The following is a 21,924-nucleotide window of genomic DNA, read 5'->3' as shown; positions in this document are numbered from 1 at the left end:
ATGGTAAGTGAGGAGGAGAATGATAAGAAATGAGGTCAGAAAGGTAGCCAGAAGCCAGCGGGCAGATCATGTCCAAACTGTAGGTCCTAGTGAGGAAAAGAAAAAGTAGAGAGCCAAACCAAAATCATGGAATTTTGGAACTGGTTTAAGGACCTAGTGAAACTTCCACAATTTTCTGATAAGAAATTGAAACATCCCAGATTACGTGACTCATTCTGGGTCACAGTTAGCTGCCTCGAGCGCTAGATTCTTGGGACTGTCTGGCCAGTGCTCCTTGCATTTCCTGCGCTCCTCTCTGGTGCACAGACCCCATGGCATGCACGGCTGGGCCCTTCCACGTCAGAGCAGCATCACTTCTTGCCCCCCGATGTTTAGTTTCCCGCTCATCCCCCATGTGCTTGTAGCTCCTCTGCAGAGCTGAGGGACTGTTGCTTCCATGGTCCCAAGTGGCGACCTTCCACGTGAGTTTCCTGAGACGCTGCTTCCACGGCAAGGCTCTACTTCTGTCGTCCAGAAGTGCTGGGATTCCTCCTCCTTTCTCCAAGAGCACCTCTGGACCCTGAGCAATTTCTGTGCCCTGTGCACACCCTATAGCCGCATGAGCGAGAGTCCTGTGGTTAGACTGAAGACGTTCTGTGCAGTCCGAGCGGCCCCTAGGGACCTGGTTGTACGCCTGATGGGGTTAAGAAGATCTTCCGATGCAGGAGGCTCCTGCAGGATCTTTGCTTCAGATCTGCCTTATCCATTTCTTAAAGGCTGCCTCAATGCTCACCATTATTGGGGGCACCATAGGGTAGACGTTCTCACCTGGGGGTGATTTTTGCCCTCTGGGGGGGACTTGGAAATGTCTGGAGACATTTTTGGTTGTCACAACTGGAGGGAAGGTGCCACTGGCATCTACTGGGTAGAGGCCAGGGATGCTGCTGAACATCCTGAAATGCACAGGAGAGCCCACAACAAACGGTGATTCACCCCAAAATGTCAATAGTGCCGAGGTTGAGAAAACCTACAATGGGACAAAAATAGGATGAGAAAATCCAACCCTTGCTCAAAATAAAATGGCAATCAGGCTGGAAAATTAACCCTCATTCAACAAAACAACTAGTGTGAAGTGTTTCTCAAACTTTTTTAGACTGCAACCCACAGTCAGAGTATACAATTTGCACTGCACTCAGTACACACAAACATGTCTAGAATCCGTGTGTGTCTGTGTGTGCGTGCAAATATCTTACCCACCTCTGCTAAATGCTAAGCTTTTATAATTTTATACCATTTGGTTCCATTTAAAAAAATATGGTCAGGCCCCACTGAATTATTTTTACTATCCACTAATGGGTTTGAAATCTGCAGTGTGAATAATACTGGATCAAATATATATGGAAATTGAATTCAGTTTCATATAAACTATATATTAGCAGTGAAAAGCATAAAGAGAGGGTGTATTTCGTATAGAAGTCACCAAAAAGATCAGCCATTAGTGTTACAAATATTTGCTTTTTCCAAACCCTTTTCATGGAGGATTGAGCCAGTCCCTTCCTTCCAGGGGTTCATGATCCAGTCCAGTGAACGGTCACGTGCACAACGACCTGTCTAGTGAGGAGCAGAATACAGAATGTGCTTTGCAGCCTGGGGTGGCAGGTGGAGGAGTGGTTGACTTTTGGCTCAGGGAGCTGGGAGATAGGTTGCCAAAGGTTTCACAGTGAGGTGACATTGGGGATGGCTGGTAGAAGTTGAGTGGGATTTCTCCAAGGGGCTAGGGGATGAGGACAGGAGAATCTAGGCAGAAGGTTTCCTGAGCTGAGTGTTGAGCGAGATCTTTGAGGATGTGCCTGAGGCGGAAAGATGCAGAAGCACAGAGACGGAAAGTAGAGACCCACCCTGCACCCTGCCATAGGCTGATGTAAAACCATCTCCATTAGCACGTCACTCTCCTGCACCTGCTTGTTCACAGGATGAAGGCCACACTCCTTAGCCCGACATTCAAAATCTTCCACAGTCTAGCCCAGCCAAGCTCTCTCGCCTTATTGCTCCTGGCTTCATAGCATGAGCCCTCCACCCCAGCAATGGCATTCCCCTTGTACCCACTGGCTCTAGAAGTCTGTATGCTTTTCCCTCCTCATCTTTCCTGGCTCAGCCAATTCCAGCTAGATGGTATTTTCTCAAGGTGTAGGTTTCAAACCACTGCAGAAATTCTTCCTTTAGAAAGCAACCCATGGTAAGCCCAGCTGATACTTCCATTTGTTATACAGACAGTGAGTTCTTAACATTAGCATTTCCTGATTTTCTCTCTGATGGAGAGTGGTTTGTGATGCTTCAATGCTTGGGAATCCTCAGCTGCATCCCTGGATCCTTCTCTCTCTCTGTGTCTTGGCTTAATGAATACGCCAATACCTTTTTGAAAATGAGAACAGATTACTCTTGTTCCCATTTATTGTGAAAAGGTTTCTTGGGCACAACTTAAGCTCATGACCCAGAGAGAGTCTGGCTTGCTCCTGTCCTGGATTCTCTCTGAGGTTCTGAGTTAACCGTTGGGCAGGATTGTGGGTCAAGTGAGGACTTCAGTCAGACTCCTCCCCTGATTTAAGACTGGCTCTACTCCTGTGACGATATATGCAAAGTAGGAGTTGTTTTCATCACTGTGAGACACTGAGGGGACCCTCCCTGGCTTAGTTATCACGAATCTTCTCTTCCACAATGTGGCTACTGTCTGCTAGGGCCATGCAGGCTTTTGAAATGTCAGTTCACTCAAAACATTTTAATGTATTTTTAAGTCATTTATATTTAACCCGTGTGCAGAAGTGATTTGAAGAAGTTTATATATATACACACACACTCACACACCTTAATGAAAAAGAAATATGATAAGATAATCAGGAACCAAATAGTGGTAGGAAACAATTGTATGAGATGAGACAGTCACTTAAGCCCTGGGTGTCACTAAACTCTGAGCTTCCTGTTAACAAAGACAAGAAAGAAATCAAGGTCTTCAAGAACTTCCAGTGACCAAAGGATGCAAACTAGTGTTTCAGTGAAAATATTTTTTTCTGGATACAGTTGTAGGAAGAAATTGCCAAAGGAATCATTCTATAAAGAGTATTGAGCATTACAAAGAGTGTTGACTTTAATAGCGGTTTTAGCAGTGGTTTAATGGATGATGAAATACTTTTCACATGGCTAGCATTTTACTAATCCTCATTAAAAATTGGATTGGAGTTGAGTAGTGGCGTTTCTATGGGGATGATAGAACTTGAGAGAAGGAAAACCCTTAGAAAATTAGAAGCATTGATGATTAATCTATCCTTTAGAATTATCCAGCAAATTCCTGCGTATATTTTAGAGATCAAAACCTAATATACATTCTGCTATTGAATACCAAGGTTTTGCTTTTAAACTGCAGTTCAAAGTATATTTCAAAAGTATCTTAATTCTTTCTAGTTCAGACGCTCTCTCGAGATAGTAGGACTTCCTTTGCCTTCCTAATTCGTCTCTACTAAGCGAGGTACAATCTGGATAAAGCACCTCCTGGATCGTGTATTTCAACATCAAGTATTTCTTTACCTGCCAACTTCTTGTCTACGCAGAAAGCACCAACTTAATTCCTAAAGATTTTCTGTACACTGTAGAAATTTTGTCAGTTTATATCTGGATGTGGGCCATTTAATTTTAGCGGGAACATTTGCCCTTTCAGACTTCTCAGATTATTCTCCAGCTCAGACAAGTTTTACTTTTGTTTTTGATGTGTAGTATTTCTGCTTCTCTTATTCTGGTAAATACCAAAGAAATACCCATAATTCCATAGTTTGGATCTTGTCCTCTCTATCCACATCTCTGTCTATTATTTTCTCTCCTATTTTTTCATCTCTTTTGACGTTTTCTCAGCACTCTGGGAGCATTTCTCAAGCTCATCCCCACGTCACTGATTCAAGTTTCTACAGTATCAATTTTGTTCCTTATTATCGTAGGTGTGCATTTTCATTCTCTTAATAAAATTCAGGCTTTGTGACGTTGCTTTCTTTTTATTATGAACAATTTCAAGCACAGTGAAAAATAGCAGGAATACCTGTGTATCTATGACCCAACTTTGGCAAATCTTAACAGTTGCCATATTTCCTTCAGTGTTATGAAAATAAAACGTTACAGATCCAGGGGCAGCCCCTGCGCCCCCTCCCCACACATTCTTCCTCCTTCCTGAGAGCTGTTTGCATTTAGTGTTTGTGATTTCCCTACACATTTTAATTGTTATACTAACAAGTATATACAGTATTGTTTTGATTGTTTTTACATTTGTTGTAAATACAATGACTTGGGAAGTATCCTTTTGTGACTAATTTTTCTCCACAACATTATGTTTTTGATTTTTGTGCAAGTTGAATTATAAAGTTCTAGTTCATGCAGTTTCACTACTGTCTAGTGTTCCACCGTATGAATACACCATAGTTTATCCATCAGTTATTTTGTTGCTGGACACTTAAATTCTTCCAACTTTTTGCTGTTACAAGCAATGTTGCAGTGAACAATCTCATCTATGTTTCCTTGACTCTGTGTACACAGCCTCCTTGAGAACCTGCTTACAAAGGTAACACCAGGTTGTCGTACATGCATGTCTTCAGCTCTATCCCCTAGTAAAAAATTGTTCCTCAAAGTGTTTTTAGCTATCTCCACTTCCCACTGGCAGTGTGTTCAAAACCCTTGTTCCTCTATGTCCTTGCCAATACTTTGTGTTATTAGACTTTTAAATACAGTCAATCTGATGGATGTAGAGTGATATATCATTACAGTTTTGATTTGCATTTCCCCATTTCTAGTGAGGTTAAACATAATTTTATAACTTTACTTATTTATTTATTTTTTTGAGGAAGATTAGCCCTGAGCTAACATCTGCTGCCGATCCTCCCCTTTTTGCTGAGGAAGACGGGCCCTGAGCTAACATCCATGCCCATCTTCCTCTACTTTATACGTGGGACGCCTACCACAGCATGGCTTGCCAAGTGGTGCCATGTCTGCACCCAGGATCCGAACCGGAAAATCCCAGGCCGCCAAAGCGGAAGGTGTGAACTTAACTGCTGCGCCCCTGGGCCAGCCCCTATAACTTTGTTAATCATCCCATGAATTGACTATATATATATGCTTTGCCTATTTTATTAGTATATATTCCTATTTATATAAAATATCTGTATAAAATACATATATTAAGCATTAATATTATTATATAACATTATATTATGTAGTATTGTATAATTATTGTATATAATATTATAAACATTAATGATATTGAGATAATAAGCATTAATATATACATTCACATACTAATTCTTAGTCAATAATATGCATTACAAATTTCTTCTGCTACTCTGTGACTTATTTTTCCCTTCACTTATCATATCAATTGTTGAACAGAAATATTTTATTCAATGCAGTTAAATATCTCAGTGTTTTCCTTTATGATTTATGCTTTCTGTATTTTCTTAATGACTTTCTTTTTTCCAAGGTCATTAAGAAAAATCCTATGTTTTATTTTAAAAGTTTGAACATTTTTCTTTTCATATTTAGGGTCTCAATTTACCTGGGATTTGCTTTTAGGTGTGGAGAAGTAGAAACCTAATTTAGCATTTTTTTCCATATAGATAACCTGTTGCCCCTGCACCGGTTACACAGTCCTTCGTTCTTTCTCCTATTGGTTTGTACCGGCATCTTTCTGATGCCTCACATCTCCATACATTTGTGGATCTGTTTCTGAGTTCTGTAGTCTATTTCTTTATCCCTACATCAATAGCACACTGTCTCAATTTCTACAGTTTTATAAAGTCGTGATATCTGGTGGGTAATTCCACTCCACTCCTTCTTCTTCAAAATGCCCTTTTTCTTGACCCTTTGCTCTTCAATACAAATTTTAAAATCAGTTTTTCAACTCCATGAAACCCTGTTGGGATTTTAAAAATAAGAATTATGTAGAATTTTTAAAATTAGAATTCCATTGAATTTATAAATTAATTTTGGAGGAGTTGGCATCTCTGTGACAGAATCATCCAATCCATGGCCATGTTATATCTTATCCATTTGTTTGGATCTTTTTCAAAGTTTTTTAGTGAACTTTAAAAATTTTCTCCATGCACTTTTCCCATGTTTTTTTGAAAAGAATGTGCGTCCTTTTATTTTGGTGTCTAGGGTTCTATACCTGTCCATTTGATCAAACTTTTTTTTTTTAAGATTTTATTTTTTCCTTTTTCTCCCCAAACCCCCCCGGTACATAGTTGTATGTTCTTCATTGTGGGCCCTTCTAGTTGTGGTATGTGGGACGCTGCCTCAGCGTGGTTTGATGAGCGGTGCCATGTCCACGCCCAGGATTCGAACCAACGAAGCACTGGGCCGCCTGCAGCGGAGCGCGCGAACTTAACCACTCGGCCACAGGGCCAGCCCCCGATCAAACTTTTTGATATCATTGTTCAAATCTGCTGTATTGCCAGCTTGATCTATTGATTACTGAGAGAGATACATTAAAATGTCCTGTCTCCCTGCACTTCTCTCAGTTTTTTTCTTGCTATATGTGTGAGATAATAATATTCAATACACATAAGTTTAGATCATTTTATATTCCAAGTGGTTCCTTTAATCCTTATTTAGTAACCATCTTTATCATTAACGATGCTTTTTTCCCTTAATGTTTACGTTGTCCAGTAATGTTATAGAAACACGAGCTTTCTTTTAGCTGTTGCTTGAAACATCCATTACATTTTTTACTTTGATCTGTCTGTGTCTGATGTTTTGGGTACTTTCTGAAAACAGCATTTAGCTTAACTTTTAAAAATTTAATCTGACAAGCACTGACTTTTAAATGGAAAGTTTTTTACATTTACGGTTATTATAATTGTTGGCATGTTTTATTTATTTCTATCATCTTATTTTCTGCTGTTTACTCTGGAGTGGGTTTTTTTTTTTTTCCATTTTGGGGAGGAGGGGATCTTTGTCTTTGCTCCTTTCCTATTTTCTATAGGATCAACTATATTTTCTTAGTCCCTCTTTCCCCTTTATTGGGATGAATTATACATTCTTTTATTACTGTCCAGAAATTGTTAACTTTCAAACTTTTACAGTCTAAAGTCGATCAACATCTAATACCCCCTTTACAAAAAATAAAAGGACCTCAGCAGCGTCTATCTAAAGCAATTCCTTCCTATCTTACATGTTACTTTTCAGCGTTTTTGTTCCACTAAGTTAATGAGTCACAAGTTTAGGCACTTTTCCTTTTACAGTAATGCTTGTTTAGATTTATCCACACATTAACCGATTTTCTGCCTACTACTCTTTGCATCTTACTCTTCCTTTTTCTTCCTGAAGTATACTTTTTGGTAAGTCCTTGAAGTCTGTTAGTGATAAACTCTTAGGCTTTGTGAGCATGTCTTTCTTTCACTCTCACTGTCCAACAAGCATTTAATCAAATATAGAATTTTGTGCTGGTAATTATTTTCTCCTAGCACCTCATCTCAAAAGAGAGAAAAAGGATGTGAGGGTATAACTGTCTCTGGTTTAAACTGTTTGCCCATCAGAATACCTGAGAGAACTTAACCACAGTTGATGCCCAAATGTGAAGCCACTATAAGGACCCTAGAAAATCCAGAGAGACACTGGTGCTCACTCTCATCCTAGCATCTGTCATCCGGTTGTGTAGTTGTAGGGGTGTGTGTCCCTCCCCACAGATGGCGAGCCACTGGCAAGCTGCATCTCCTCTCTCTCTGAGCTCAGTCTCTGTATTGCCCCTTCTGGTTCCCAGGTGCAAGATATGAACTGAGCCCTGTCTTGTACTGGGCCAACTGGAGATGGCACTATATATGTCAATTTTCTGTTTGTTACCCCCAATCTCTCTTACATGATCCATCTTTCACTTTCTGCTTTTCTAGATCATTCTCATCAGCATACAGACATGTATTCCATACTCACAAAAAAGACTCACTTGACCCCGCAATCATTCCACCTACCATCTCATTCTCTGCTTTCCTTCAGGCTAGAGTTGTTGTGCTGTCTATATTCTCTGTTACAACTTTTTTTTTAACCTTCTATTCACTCTTCAACCCACTCCAATCTGCTTCCACCTCCACTACTCATGGGAAGAGCACCAGTGACCTCCATTTTTCCAAACATAAAGTCATCCCAAGAACATATCGCATGCCATTCAATTTCTTAAAACAATGTTTAAATGATAATGGACATTTTTAATGCATCTGACTATTTTCTTAGGCTAAATTTCTAATAGTAGAAAATCAAAGAACTCAAACATTTGATATATACTGCCAAAGTATCCCACAGAAGAAGAGAGAGGGAGAGAGGGAGGGAGAGAGAGAGAGAGTGAGCACTCTTATTTTTTAAGCCATGTCTTCCAGATACTATGGACAATAGTTTTCTGCTATTAATAGTTAGTTGACACTTGCTGCTAAACTCCCAGTGAAAATGACTAACTAGCCACTTAGAGCATTGGTGTTAACCAGATTGAAACTGACGTCTTTCAACAAACATTTATTTTGCATTTACCTTGTGCAGAGCACCCTTTAAGATTTGGCTCTTAAAGAGAATATTCAGTCATTCACTCACTCTCTTATCAACAAATGCGTATTGAGTGTCTGCTACATACATAACACTGAATTCTTAATGCCAGCCACCATTTCAACTGTTTAGGAATGTTTTAATTGCCTATCCAAATTGTACGCTGCCCACCCCACCTTGAGTCCTGAGGTGTCACCACAGAATGTTGTCAGTAAATTATTATTCCTTATTCTCTGAAGTTACAAAGATTCCAAGCCTGAAATTTCCAGCACACCATGATGAAAATATGGCCTTAGGTTTTCCTGCTGTGTTCACAGCCACCTCTTGCATTATGCTCTGCTTATGTATCTCCTCCATCAGCAGGTAGCAGAGAAGCTGGTACCCAACACCTTGGTTTCTGGCCATGTGCTTAACTTTCCACAGCCCCATTATCTTTAGAAAGGGAGTCTCTGAGGGAGAAAGATGCAGTGGCTTGGGTTTGGTTGACTGGTTTATGTTCTTCAAAAGGCAGTACTCCACAGGGGTTATGCACAGCTGGTGATTCCTCTGTGTATGTGCATAAAGATAAGGGAGGCAGAGAAGCTTTGAGGTGAGAGCCCTAGAAGTCACTTGGTGCCTAGGGTGCCATTCTTGGGCTCTGGTCAAGTAAGAGTGTCATGAAGCATGATGAAGAACAAACATATCTGCCCATGGCTGGTCCTCACAGAGCCTCTCTCCCAACAATCCCACCGCTACCACCATAGAAATATACCCCTGGATTAGTTAGGTTCATTCAGGCTGGAGGAAAAGATTCAGGCAGATTGTTTAGGGGAAAAGGAGGAGCAAGGGAAACCATTCAGTATCCTTGTGTACCCTCTGAGTCCCTGTGCTGCCAAGGCTGATGTTAAGGGGGCTTCCCTCGTGCAGAACTGCAAGTCTTGTCCGGTGGTCTTCAGCATCCAGCTGAGCTTTTGTGCCCCACCCCCTCAGTATGCACGCAGCTGGCACACTTCCCCAGAGAGAGGTTCTAATTGAGTTGTTCAATCCCCATCAGTTTCCGTTAGGAAGGCACCAGCTGCTGCAGCTCCAACCATCACAACCACCTTCATTGCCAAAGACAACATAGTAGAAAGGGAAGTCCCAAGAGACTTCCACTCGCATCTTACCCAAACTCTCACATGGCCACCCCTAGATGCAATGGAGGCTCAGAAATCCAGTATTTAGCTCCTATAGAATCTCCAGCGCAAGCAAGTAAGGGAGGAGGGGCCGGCGCTGGAATATTTGCCTTGCCCTCCAACATGAAGCCCCGCTGTGGGTAGATTTTCACCCTGAGGCCCCTCAGAGGTAGCTGGTCTGGATGTGGTTGTCTTAGGCTCGGGCACAGATCCTGGTTCAGTCACTTTTGGCCAGGGCGGCAGGACTGACTTTACTTAAAACATAAGCCCAAGCCAAAGCAGCTCAACGCAGATGAGCCACCTGGGAAGACCAACCCCAGAAGGGGCTCTGAGTATGAATTATTTTCCAGGAAAACTGTGAAATGATTTCTTTAAGATTCTGGAAAGAAGTGTTAACAGCTTCCAAGCTCTTTGTGTGGGTTCTCTTGTGCTTGGACTTTTGCTGTTAGAATCCAAACAAATGCTGCTGTTATATATTTTTATTATGCCTAGATTATTCTGAAAGTTGACTCTTTATTTCCCATACGTTTTTTAAGTTCCTACAATGTGCCAGGCAGTGAGTAACGTTTTGGTGGTATAATGGAAACCAAAATAGACATATTGCTTTCTTCAAGGAGTTTACAATCTAGTGGGAGAGTCACACTTGTAAAATCATCCCGCAAATAAATATGTAATTACAAGCTAATAATGCTATAAAAGAGAACTATGAAAATATTCAAGAAGGGAACCTGATCTTATCTGCGGTACAGAGAAGACATTCCTAAGAAAGTGATTTTGAGTGGAGCTCTAAAAGAATCAAAAAGACAAAGGATAGACAGTGAGGGATAAGATTTCTGAGCATAGGGAACAGCATGTGCAAAGACCCTGAGGCAGAAGAAAGCATGGTGTGTTCCCCCAACTGAAAGAAGAACCAATGTGGCTGCAGCAGGATGAGAAGGAATAAACTGATAGGAGATGAGGCTCAAACTGGCAGGGCCAAGTAACACAGGGTCTTAGGGAGACCTTAAAGAGACAAAGGCCACAAGTCTGACCTGTCGTTATTCCATCCACACAACCGAGTCTTGAATATTTGCATGAAGGAGATGACCCAGTCTGTCCTGCCACATTGCCTCGTGGGGAACCCTTGCTCTCCAACCATTCTTATTCTGGTGAATGTTGGGGTTTTGAGGATGCCTGATTAGCAACTTTTCCTCTTTGTCCATTTTCTGAACCAATTTAGAAATAAAACAACACAGTCAGCAGATAAAGAATCAAATACCATCCTTATTTCTGATAAAGGTTGGGTCAGACAACACAGCCTACTCTAAGGTACAGACTGGGCTTGCAAAGTCCCTTCCACCCAATCCAGACTATGGCACAGCCCATTTGAGGGAGCGTTTGGGTTTGCAGAAAGGTCACAGCTGCCCAGGTCACTGCTTTCCACTTGTCTAGGTGGAGCGGGAAGGTGGGAGGGACCAAATTTGCCCCAAATTCTTCCTCCCTCCCTGAGGTCCTTTCATAGATTAACTTCTGCTCAGTTCAGAAATATAGACCAAATGCTTCCACTCAGCATCTAAGTTTATGTCTCTGCCTCTGTAGGGAGGAGAAGAGGTTGGACAAGAATCCAACAGAATTTTGGGAAACTCTGCTCACAATCACAACTTCTGCAGTGGGGAATAAGTATTCCTCTCTCATTGTCGCCAAGAACCGTTAAGAGAAGGGACTCAAATACAAACTGGTCTTTATGAATGAAGATGGATTCTGATAAATGATAGATCATATCTTCTAGGAGGTTAGAATATTGAACACAAAGCCACAATCCCCAAGGCCTGTAACTTTCATGCTGAATTAACTCCTTTTCTCTTTTTCATCCATGTAAGTAAACTTCCCTGGTTGTTTCTTTTTCAGACTTTGCTTGGAGTAACAGATGCCTGCAATGTGTCTAAATCAAAAGTGTCAACTTTAGGGTCACAGAAATGTCAGTGCTGGAAAGGATCTCACAGGTCATCAAATCTGATGTCATTCCTTATTTTATCAGAAAACATGAGATCCAGAGAGATTAAGTGACTTGTCCAAGGACACACACTCATTTGTGTTCTTCTCCCAATTATTTGGATTCTATAACCAGGCATATTTCCAGCTACATCATGTTGATACATCAGAGAAACTGACTATTTATAGAAAACTTGTGATGCCTTTATAAAAGCAAACATACACGTTTTTATAAAATAAAAGTCATCCCTTAATTTATTCATAGCAATTTATATTTTGTGTATTAGTTTTTCTTATAGTGGAACAACCCTTGAACTTGTTTTACGTTTTGTCAGTGGTTTGACTATTCTGGTTCTAAATAAATGCCTCCTTTTTAATGTTCTCTTTTCCTAATTAACAAAGTGCCAAGTAGAAAGACATAAGTTATGCACTTTAATTACAATAACCCCAGGCTACGGGGAGAATTCTTATTACTGGCTTAGACTGCACATTCTGTGCTCACTTAGAAACGGCACTGGTAAAAACTTGATGTAAGCCTTGGATTTGAGATCTCAGGTGGTGTGGCTGTCAGGAAGCAAAAGCAGGGAGCTATATTCCAGGTTTATTTGAGTTATGCTGCATCTGGTCCTCTCTGTGCTCATTTCCTTCCTGTTAAAAATGAGAGATGACTATTAGCCTGGGTTATTGAGAGACAGACAGATGCTGCAAAGAGTGCTGGAGTACAGCCCTGGGAGTCCAGAATTCTGGATCAGCTCTGCCCCTAGTGGGCTGTCTCTCTAGGCGAGTCCCACGGACTCTCTGAGCCTCGGTGTACTCCTCTGTAAAATGGACTTGTTGTGCTAGCTGATCTCCAAGGTCCTTCTACAAAAATCAAAATGTCTTTAAGTCTTTGTAATTTCATATTCCTTTCCCCATCCTTATCCCTACACCCTTCATTTCCCCAAACGAAGAAGTAACCTCTGGCTTCAAGGAGATATATTATATACAGTGTCAAAACGGAAGCAATTATTGTAAAGACCAAAGAATTCTATCCATTCAATAACATATGCCTTATTTTACTTGTCAAAATGAGCAGAGAATCTGGAATCATTTCCGTTCTCATCACAGGGCCATTTCATAGCAGCAACAATGCATTTAGGGTCCTTTCTTCTAAGGAGTTTCCTTCAAGAGCGACTTCCTAGGGTAGGTTGAGAGGCAGGAAGAGACCTCAGCTACCCATCCCCAAACCGCTGGCTTCTCTGTGTTCAGCTGAAGTATCTTAGATACTTGGTGCCAAAACATCTGTATGATAGAGTGTTATGGGCATTGAACTAGGGGTCATATGACCTGGTTATGGGTCTTCTACTAATGAGATGCATGACCTTGGTTTTAAGTCTCTTCTCTTCCATGACTTAAAACCTGGTTTCAGTTTCCACATTGATGAAATAAGGAGGTTGGACTGGATGGCGTCCAAGGTCTCTTTCAACTGTAAACTTCTGGTTGTGAGTTGGGGAAAAAGACAAGAATGGTGGCAGTTTGGGGGGAAGGTCTTTGGATTTGGGGCCAAGTCTCACCATGTAAGGATTCCTCTCCAGATATTCCACCGCTTAAACACGGATGGCCAGGTGGGCCAGGACAGGACAGAGACAACAGTCCACGATAGTGCAGCATTGTAGGAGTATCTCTTATGCCTGCTGGGGGTCTTGGCCTTTGATGAGTATGTGAAGTGTCAGTTAAATGGAGGATGGGAAGGGCTATCAAGAGTCTAGGGACTAGCCCTGTGGCCAAGTGGTTGGGTTCATGTGCTCTGCTTTGGTGGCCCGGGGTTCACCCGTTCAGATCCTGGGTGCAGACCTACACACCCTCATCAAGCCGTGCTGTGGTGGCGTCCCACATAGAAGAACTGGAATGACTTACAACTAGGATATACAACTATGTACTAGGACTTTGGGGAGAAAAAAAAAAAAGAGGAAGATTGGCAACAGATGTTAGCTCAGGGCCAATCTTCCTTGCCAAAAAACAAACCAAAAGAATGCCTTTAAAAAAATAAGTCTAAAATATGTTTCCTGCCCTCAGGGGGTTCACAGTTGAGTTGGGAAACACAAGAGCAGCATCCTCAGATCAGGACTCTAGAAGGTGTAAATACCATCTTGAACATCTGTTGATTTCATCAAGCTATGGATGCTTATTCTGAGCTCATGATTAGGGGCATATATCCATGGGTGGTTAGCCCCATCCAGAAGGAGATGGAGGAATGTCCTACAGATCTTGGCAGCTTCATCTTTTCTGGAGTTGTCATTTTTTCTCCAGAAGGGTCTAATGGTCTCTTTTTAAAATATCTCTTGATTTTAGTCTTTAGTCATTCAGCTCTGTCTCAAACAGAATGCAGAGAGGGCGGAGGAGGGCCACATGGGGAAGAGTGTTAAGCAAAGTCTTGGGATAAGAAAACACAAGATGTATTCAGGAGACAACTGGTAGACCAGTTCGGCTACTATGGCTTTTGAAAAGGGAAAAAAGATGCTGAAAACACAATTTGGAGTCAGATTACATGTGACTTGATATAGTCAAAAGAGAGACCAAGGATAAATCTAGCTCTGCTGTTTACTATCTGCATCCCTTTGAGCAAGTTATTGAATGCTTCTGAGTTTACATCTCCACATGGTAAAATGGGAGTGATAATACCAATTTCACAGGATTTTGTGAGGATTAGTAGAAACAACGTATGAAAATCTCCTGGTGCGGTAAATATGCTCAATGAAAATGTTAATTTTCTAAATCCCATGCTCTTTTTCCCTCCATGGTGGCTTCTTCTCTTGCAGGCAACTGAGAGAACAGCTTGGAGTTAGTCTTGATCAATTACAACGTCTTTGATCTTAGTCAAATCATTTCACCTCCCTGAGCTTCAGTTTACTTATCTACAACATGAAACGAGCCACATTTACCTTGCAGGATTATTGTGAAGTTTAGAAATGTATCACATGAAGCATCCAATGATAACTAAGTCGGAGAGAGGCAGTAGGTTTCAATAAATCATGGTGATGGGGGAAAGAAGGAAGAAAAAGAGGAGTTGTTATTATTGAGAACCTTGAGTTCTTGACCAAGGAGTATAGCATTTATCTGGTAGGCAGTGGGGGAACTTCGGAAGTGTTTTTCAGATAGGATATCATAAGATGAAACAGAGAGAATCTTGACATTGATGAGAATAATACAAGAGCAGCAAGAATATGCAGAGGGCAAGGGAGAACACCCTGGAGAGAGAGAGACCAACCTACTGAAGATAGAACCCATCTCTCTTCAGGTATGTGATATATAATCCTTTTATTACCAAATGGATTCTTTCTTCTGAAGTTCAACAATTCTGAATATCTGAGAGAGACGGAGATAGAAAAGGAGAGTGAGAAAGGGACAGAGAGAAAAAAAGAGACCCAGAGAAAGAGAGAGAGGCAAGGAGAGAGGCAGAAAGATACAGACATATAGAGAGGCGAGAGGGGGAAGCTGTCTTCGAGGGCTTCCAGGCTTTTTGTGTGGAGACATCTGGCACACAGCTGTGCTGGCTGGATGCAGGTGGCTTAAGATAACTTGCTTCCAGGTATAAATCTGGCATCGACAGGCTCGAATTTTCAGCTGACATGTGGGCTATTTTAGATAAACCTGTGGGGAATTGGTGTGGAGGTGGTGAGAATACCACCTCTCCATCTTATCCCACCTCCACCAACATGTGCGTGAACACCTGAGAACACCTCCTTCTCTGTCTGCCCATCACCTGCTCCACATTTCTCTCTTCCTGGTCCAGCGGGAGGTTCCCAGTCAGCAGCGTGCCAGCTGAGAAGGCTTCCCACACTCCCTGCATGTCATTTCTTTCAGCGCCGTTTTCAGCCTGCAGGCTATTTTGCTTAGAGGAGGGTGAGTGTGCTTTTGTGAGAAAGGTGTTTGGCTTAGTTTGTTCTGAATGTTTTTAGTGTCATTTTTCTTTCTTTCTTTTTTAACTAGTCATCCAGACACTGGATGTCTAATAACTAATGGGCATGAGCAACCTGCAAAAGCCAGTTTCTCTTGCCAGAGTTATTCCTGTCCTAAAGGCTGGTACCTGGTGTGCCCCATTTAGAGAGGCAGCTGCTACATGTGCCACCCAAGGAGGCGCTATGGAGCAGCACTTTAAAAGACTCCCACATCCTGGAGCAGTGCTTCCTGTGTGGAGCCGAAGTCACATGGTTGAGGATCAGTAGATTTTGTGAATGACAACTGAATAAGAATGCTAATCTGACCATCCGTCAAAGGACTGTGCCCTGTGTTGTCCCCTATAAGTTTTTCTCAGCCCACCTGCCAGTTCTGAAAGAGCCCATTGTCCTGCTAAGATGGATGGAAATGGTTGGCCCCCATGATACCACATAGGGCCCCTTTTTTCTGGGTGTGGCTGTGTTTCCTCTATTATGTTTCTTTTTTGTTTTCAAGAACTTTTAATGAAATATTTCGTACATTGAAAGTATATAGATAGCATATAAAATATGAACACTCACATATACCCAGCAGCTATCTCAAGAAATAGAATATTATAGAGGGATCTCGAAGGCCCTGTGTATTACACCTCATTCACATCTCTCTTCTAACCTCCCCAGGTATTTTTGTCATTGTCTTACTTTTCTTAAGAGTTTAAACTGCATATGTATGGATCCCTAAATAATAACTCTTTGCTTGCTGTTGACTTTTATATAAATGGCATTAAACTGGTTGTGTTCCTTTGCAAGTTGCATTTCTTGCATGAAATCCTGTGAGATTAAACCATACTGATGCAGTAAATGCTCATTCATTCATTTTCCCACTATATAGTACTCCATTCCATGGATATGCTATCATTGACTTATCCATTTTCTGTTGATAGATATTTGGAGTTTTACTTTCTATTACAAATAGCTAATTTGGGGTGTTTTTTACTCTTACAAATTCTGATGCTATGACTGTATTTTGAACATATCTCCTGGGACACATGTGGGAGAGTTTCTCCAGATTTTGTAAGTTGGGGTGAGACTGTTGGGTCAAAAGGTATGAACATTTTCTACTTTATTAAATACTTCCAAGTGTTCTGCAAAGTGGTTGTACACATCTAACATCAGTATATAAGCGTCTCCGTGGATTCCATCCTTGGCAATATTTTTTATTGCCCGACTTTTGCATTTTTGCCAGTCTTGTCAATATAAAATGGCAGCTCTTTCTGATTTTAATTGGCCTTTCTTTGATTACTTATGAGATGAAGCATTTTTCATATTTTTGGTCATTAATGCTTCCTCTTCAGTGTTGAATTCCTTGTGCGTTTCCAATACATCCCGATCCATTTGGCAGAGGTCTGTATATGGCTGGATTAGGACAGAAAAAGGAGTGAAGGTATGTGTTGACAGCAGTGTGCTGCTTTTCTCTGTGAAGGCCCCGAGGAAGCAGGAAGTGGCCGCTACGGACCCCATTATATAACCGACACGGGAGCTGGTGAGGATGACGACGGATTTGAAGACGACATAGATTTGGATATTTCCTTTGAGGAGGTAACAAAAATCTCTTCTCTTAAAACCCAAGTGTTTTTGTTTTCTTGCTGAACAAGGCAATTTAACCAATGGACCATGAACATTTTACTTAAAACTTACTTAAATTGGCCCATTTGCTTTTAACACTTATTTATTTCCTCCGACTATTAGCCTCCAGGTGATCATAAATTAGTAGCAACTAAGTACCAGTCCTGCTGATGTTCTATAGTCAGCCCTGCCTGCTGACTTCACAATCTGGCAAAAACATATATTTCCCAACAAGTGAAATTTTACAAAGTCAGAAATTATAAGGAAATGAGCAATTCCTTGACAAGGTAATGCATCTTTGTGATATTGTAATAATAAATCATGTAATATCAGCCTTCCCACTGATTTTTTGAGTAATACAGGGCAAGGTACTTAAAATCCTGGGCCTCAAGTTCATTATCCATAAACTAGGATCAGTACTCTCTCCCCCATCTACATCCCAGGGTTTGGGGAAGTATCAAAAGTGACTGTATTTTCAAGTATTAGGCATCAACCATGAATAAGGCAGTCTAATTGCTGTGCTCTGTGTTGACCCTGAACCCTTTCCCTTCTCTCACTTTAGGTTAAACCACTTCCTGCTATCAAAGGAGAGAATAAGAAATTTTTGGCGGAATCCAAGACGGCGCCTAGATCCAACCCAAAAACCGTTTCTAGGCTTGTTCCCCCTACCCCAGCCTCTCTCCCTCCAACTACGGTGGCTCCCCAGCCCACTCCAGTGCAGAGGAAGGGGAAGAATGATGTGGTTATGATGCCAAGGCTTTTTGACATGTCTTGTGATGAAACTCTCTGCTCTGCTGACAGCTTTTGCATCAATGACTACACCTGGGGGGGCTCGCGATGCCACTGCAACCTGGGCAAAGGTGGTGAGAGCTGCTCAGAAGGTAGGTCCTTGGTGGGGGGAGAACATGGTAGTGGGTTGGCTGTACTGGGAGCCAGAGGGAAGTTTTGGGGTCCACACGTGTTTCCTTCTAGCTCTTTTTCTAAGCCCCTTCTTCTACGTATTAGTCATTAAATTCACTATACAAGGCAGACGTGAGGCAACTTCCATTGCTTCTAGTTAGATAGCAGCCCTATTTCTATGTGGGCTGAACGTGTAGTACTTTGGGAGCAATTAATAAATCATCCCGATGGCACCTTGTGGAGGTGGGCTTTACTTTGACCACATCTCTACTGAAAAATGCAAGCAAACGTGCATGAATATTAAAAAGGATAATAATGGAGCCAACTTATATGACACAAATGTACAGCTGGAAAGCAGGTATCAGTGGTCTTAAAATCATTAGTTTTTTTATGGTAGCAAGTACAATCTCCAAAGGTCCAGGTTCTCCCTAAGAATTTCAGAAGCTTGAGGTCCCCAAGAATGAGAATTGTAGGTGTGAAAAGTAGATAGAAGAAGATAGTAAGCTAGGGTTAACAACTTCTCAAATGTTTTCACTTAGTGACATCCAGGCAAAGGTATATACTGATTTTTGCATTTGAGGAAGTGAGGAAAAGCCTTCTTTTATGTTATCTTTTTCTCTTTTCAGATATTGCTATACAGTATCCTCAGTTCTTTGGCCACTCCTATGTAACCTTTGAACCTCTGAAGAACTCCTATCAGGCATTTCAAATTACTCTGGAATTTAGGGTAAGAAGGATTACTTGTTTGATGAGTGCCTATTGGATCTCTTAACGCATCAACTTGCTACGTCAAAAGGGAGGAGGAGAAGGGGAGGGGAAGCAGGGAAGTAGATATCAAGGGTAAATATGACACAGAGCCTGTCATCAAACCCGTGCCCAGGGCAGCAACAATGATGGACACATTTCACACAGTCACAAACACCAGTGAGGGGAGGGTGGGTTCTGTATGTTGCTGTGTTATGGAAGTGGCTGGCCTGAAGGTTCCCAGTGGGAATGTTTGGGTCCCACTTATGTTGCTCATAATCATGACTCTTCCCAGGCCAGGACTTCAGAAGGCATAAAGCATTCTCCAGTCACAATCCCTTTTAAAGGCAACCCAAGTGTCTGCCTTCATTGCTGTGGCTGTGCTTGAACAAAGAGAAACCCTGCTGTACACGGCCCTGGCATATAGTGAGAGCCCAGGAGATGCTCTCTCATCTCAATCAACTGCAGATCAGAATCCCATCAGTGACTTCAGCTTAAAGTGATTCTTTTGGGTATCTCAGACGACATGAAAAGGCTTGGCGATCTGGAAACAAGTCCCCTTTGAGGTCAGGGTCACAGTTTTGAGTGTCCCAAAGATGAGTGGTCCCAATCTAGGTCAGCCAACGTGGGTGAAAACCAAACTAGTCTATCAGCTGGGCTGTTTTTACTATCCTGTTCTCCTGATAGAAGGAAAGAAGCAAATTTGCATGCTTCCCCAGAGGGAGGGAAGTAAAAAAAATAAAGGGAAAAAATGGAATGCCCTTTGGTGAGAACAGAATTTGATGAACACGAGAACAGCCCCTCTGTGACCACAGTCTTCTTGCACGTGGTTTTCCCAAGGCTCTGCTGGGGATCCACAAAGCCAAGCAAAGAGCAGGTCAACTATGGGGCCGCCTTCCTCCTACGTCACTGCCGTTCCTCACACGCACTGTTTATATGGCTGCCATTTGTTTATTGGAAATGAACTGGGACTAGGTCCCTGGGAGTTAATCAGAGTCCATGTGCTTGTCCCTTTGTAAATAAGACCACAGAGGAGAATGCTCACGTTTCATATTCATGGGTATTTCCAGGTGGCGCTTTGTGGAAGAGGAGCTGCTCATTGTTCACGTGGCTTTTGTTTGTATACTAACAGGCAGAGGCGGAGGATGGCTTACTGCTCTACTGTGGGGAGAATGAACACGGGAGGGGCGACTTCATGTCCCTGGCCATCATCCGCCGCTCACTCCAATTCAGGTAACTCCCACCAAAAGGCCACGGAGTTTTTAATGGTGTCCTACATTATATTTACATTTTTATAATCTGAATAAAATACATACAGGATGGATTCCTGTAGATAAAGGAACAGTGTGTAGTATCAGGTGAGCATGGACCACTTTACTATGTACCCGAGTATCAGGATTGCAGGGTAATCATTGAAACTTGAGTTTGGGAACCTTGTAACTGTTCATTCTTTTAATAGCAAATGCTTCTTGAGCACCCACAGTGTACTGGGCACTGCTGTAGATCCCAGGAAGGCAGCAGCGAGCCAAAGCCGTAGAGTTCCCTCTCTCCTGGAGCTCTTGTGGATGAGATGGGAAAAAGGCTGGGATCTTCCCCCTGCCCCCTGTGGTAAAGACAGCTTACAGCCATGGGAGCAGAGAGAAGTGTGCAACCTCCTATGGGTTCCTAGACACTCAAACCCCATCCTCATCTTCCCTGAGGGCTGTGGTGACCAGTTTGGCTTACCTTCTCTTCCACGGTCATTTCTCTCCCAACACACGTTGGAAGCCACCTTTAGTTTATGCTTGGTTTTCTGGGAGGCAGAGTTGTGTGGAGGTGTGAGTGTTTTAATTACCCTCATGGAGGTGTAAACGGCACCTGTTTGAGAATAAGCAGTGGAGATCAGCCTTGTCCTTCTCCAGGTGTACTGGTTAAGATCCTGGTGGCACCGTTCCCCTTGCCTGACCTTCAACAAATGGCTTCATCTCTCCAAGCCTGCGTTTCCTCCCAGGGCTATCATGAGGATGAAATGACTTAATTCACAAAAGTGCTTAGAGCAGGCCTGACCCATAGCAAGCATGCTATAGGTGTCAACCATTACGTCTTTTAATTATTTCAGCCCCAAAATTACTTTTGGTTCAGTTGGAGAAGACTGTTGAGCGTCCCACTTGGAGTAAAATGGGCCCCCATCCTTTGCTACGTGCTTTGGTTCATGGAGGTTTGAGCTTAGCCACGAGGATCTGGGGCTGTGGTCTAACCTCTTGGGGATCTGATAGACACCCAGGCGCACTGGCGGTTATTGGCTGGTGGCAGTTCTCTAACTCTGCAACTCCTCTTGAGTGACTCTGATATCCCCCTCTGGCTGAACCTGGCCTGCAATGCCTCTTGACCCCACTCCACTCCACTGGGGTCAGGAGACAAAGGGAGGCCATGAGAGATGGGCTGCAATCAGTGCAGGTCCCGATAAAGACAATGGCGGCCTTCTGCATGGGCAGTCTCAGGACCCATGGGGAAGTGGCATGGTGGCTGTTTGGAATTTGACTGGAAAGGGTCAAAAGTCTAGATGCCAGGCATAGTGACGGTGAGGCACCCTGGGCCATAGGGAGGTTGGGAAAACAAACAAACAAACAAGAATAATGCAACCATCTGAGAATGCTCCCCCCACCCACACCTCACTCCTGCACCAGAGCCTCCTCTGGAAACTGCACCTGCATTTGGGCACAGCTGAGCACAGGTGGCAGTGCTGGCCAGCTTGCCAAAAGGAGTGTGAAGACTGGGGAATTTTTGCATTTTATTAATATTGCTGAGCCTGTTTGGGAGTTGGAGGAAGTCCCCAGAGAAATCCCTGGAAACAGAATGACTCAAGTTCTAATTCACTGCACCTCGAATCCACTTTAAGCATCTGGTAATCTCTGAAAAGGAGAAGGAGAATCTTAGTTGCCCATTATTTTGTAAGCTGCTGAGAAAGTCAGGTTAAAGAAGGCCCCACATTTAAAAGTTCCATGGGCAGATTAAGGACCACTAGACTGAGATCGTCCTGGGGGGAGGCATCTGGTTTTTCCATTTATAGATTCAGACAGCTCTTGACATTCGTAAACATA

At 42.4% G+C, this 21,924-nt stretch overlaps 1 protein-coding gene across 5 annotated transcripts in view; it reads left to right on the top strand.

Moving 5' to 3' along the window:
- EGFLAM (EGF like, fibronectin type III and laminin G domains) overlaps window positions 1-21,924 on the top strand; it is a 175,589-nt gene that overhangs the window by 107,086 nt on the left and 46,579 nt on the right. For all 5 annotated transcript variants that reach the window (XR_011430149.1, XR_011430148.1, XR_011430150.1 and 2 more), the window contains 4 exons: window positions 17,058-17,173; window positions 17,763-18,081; window positions 18,727-18,827; window positions 19,977-20,077. Coding sequence is in view for 2 of the 5 variants with exons in the window: in XM_023625723.2 (XP_023481491.2) it covers window positions 17,058-17,173; window positions 17,763-18,081; window positions 18,727-18,827; window positions 19,977-20,077 (637 nt within the window). In the remaining 3 variants the exon portion in view is untranslated. The remainder of the gene's footprint in view (window positions 1-17,057; window positions 17,174-17,762; window positions 18,082-18,726; window positions 18,828-19,976; window positions 20,078-21,924) is intronic.

Source organism: Equus caballus, chromosome 21 (genome assembly GCF_041296265.1).
Source record: "Equus caballus isolate H_3958 breed thoroughbred chromosome 21, TB-T2T, whole genome shotgun sequence".
Taxonomy (NCBI): domain Eukaryota; kingdom Metazoa; phylum Chordata; class Mammalia; order Perissodactyla; family Equidae; genus Equus; species Equus caballus.
Note: the sequence above shows the minus strand (reverse complement) of the source record. Positions and strands in the feature narration are given on the sequence as shown.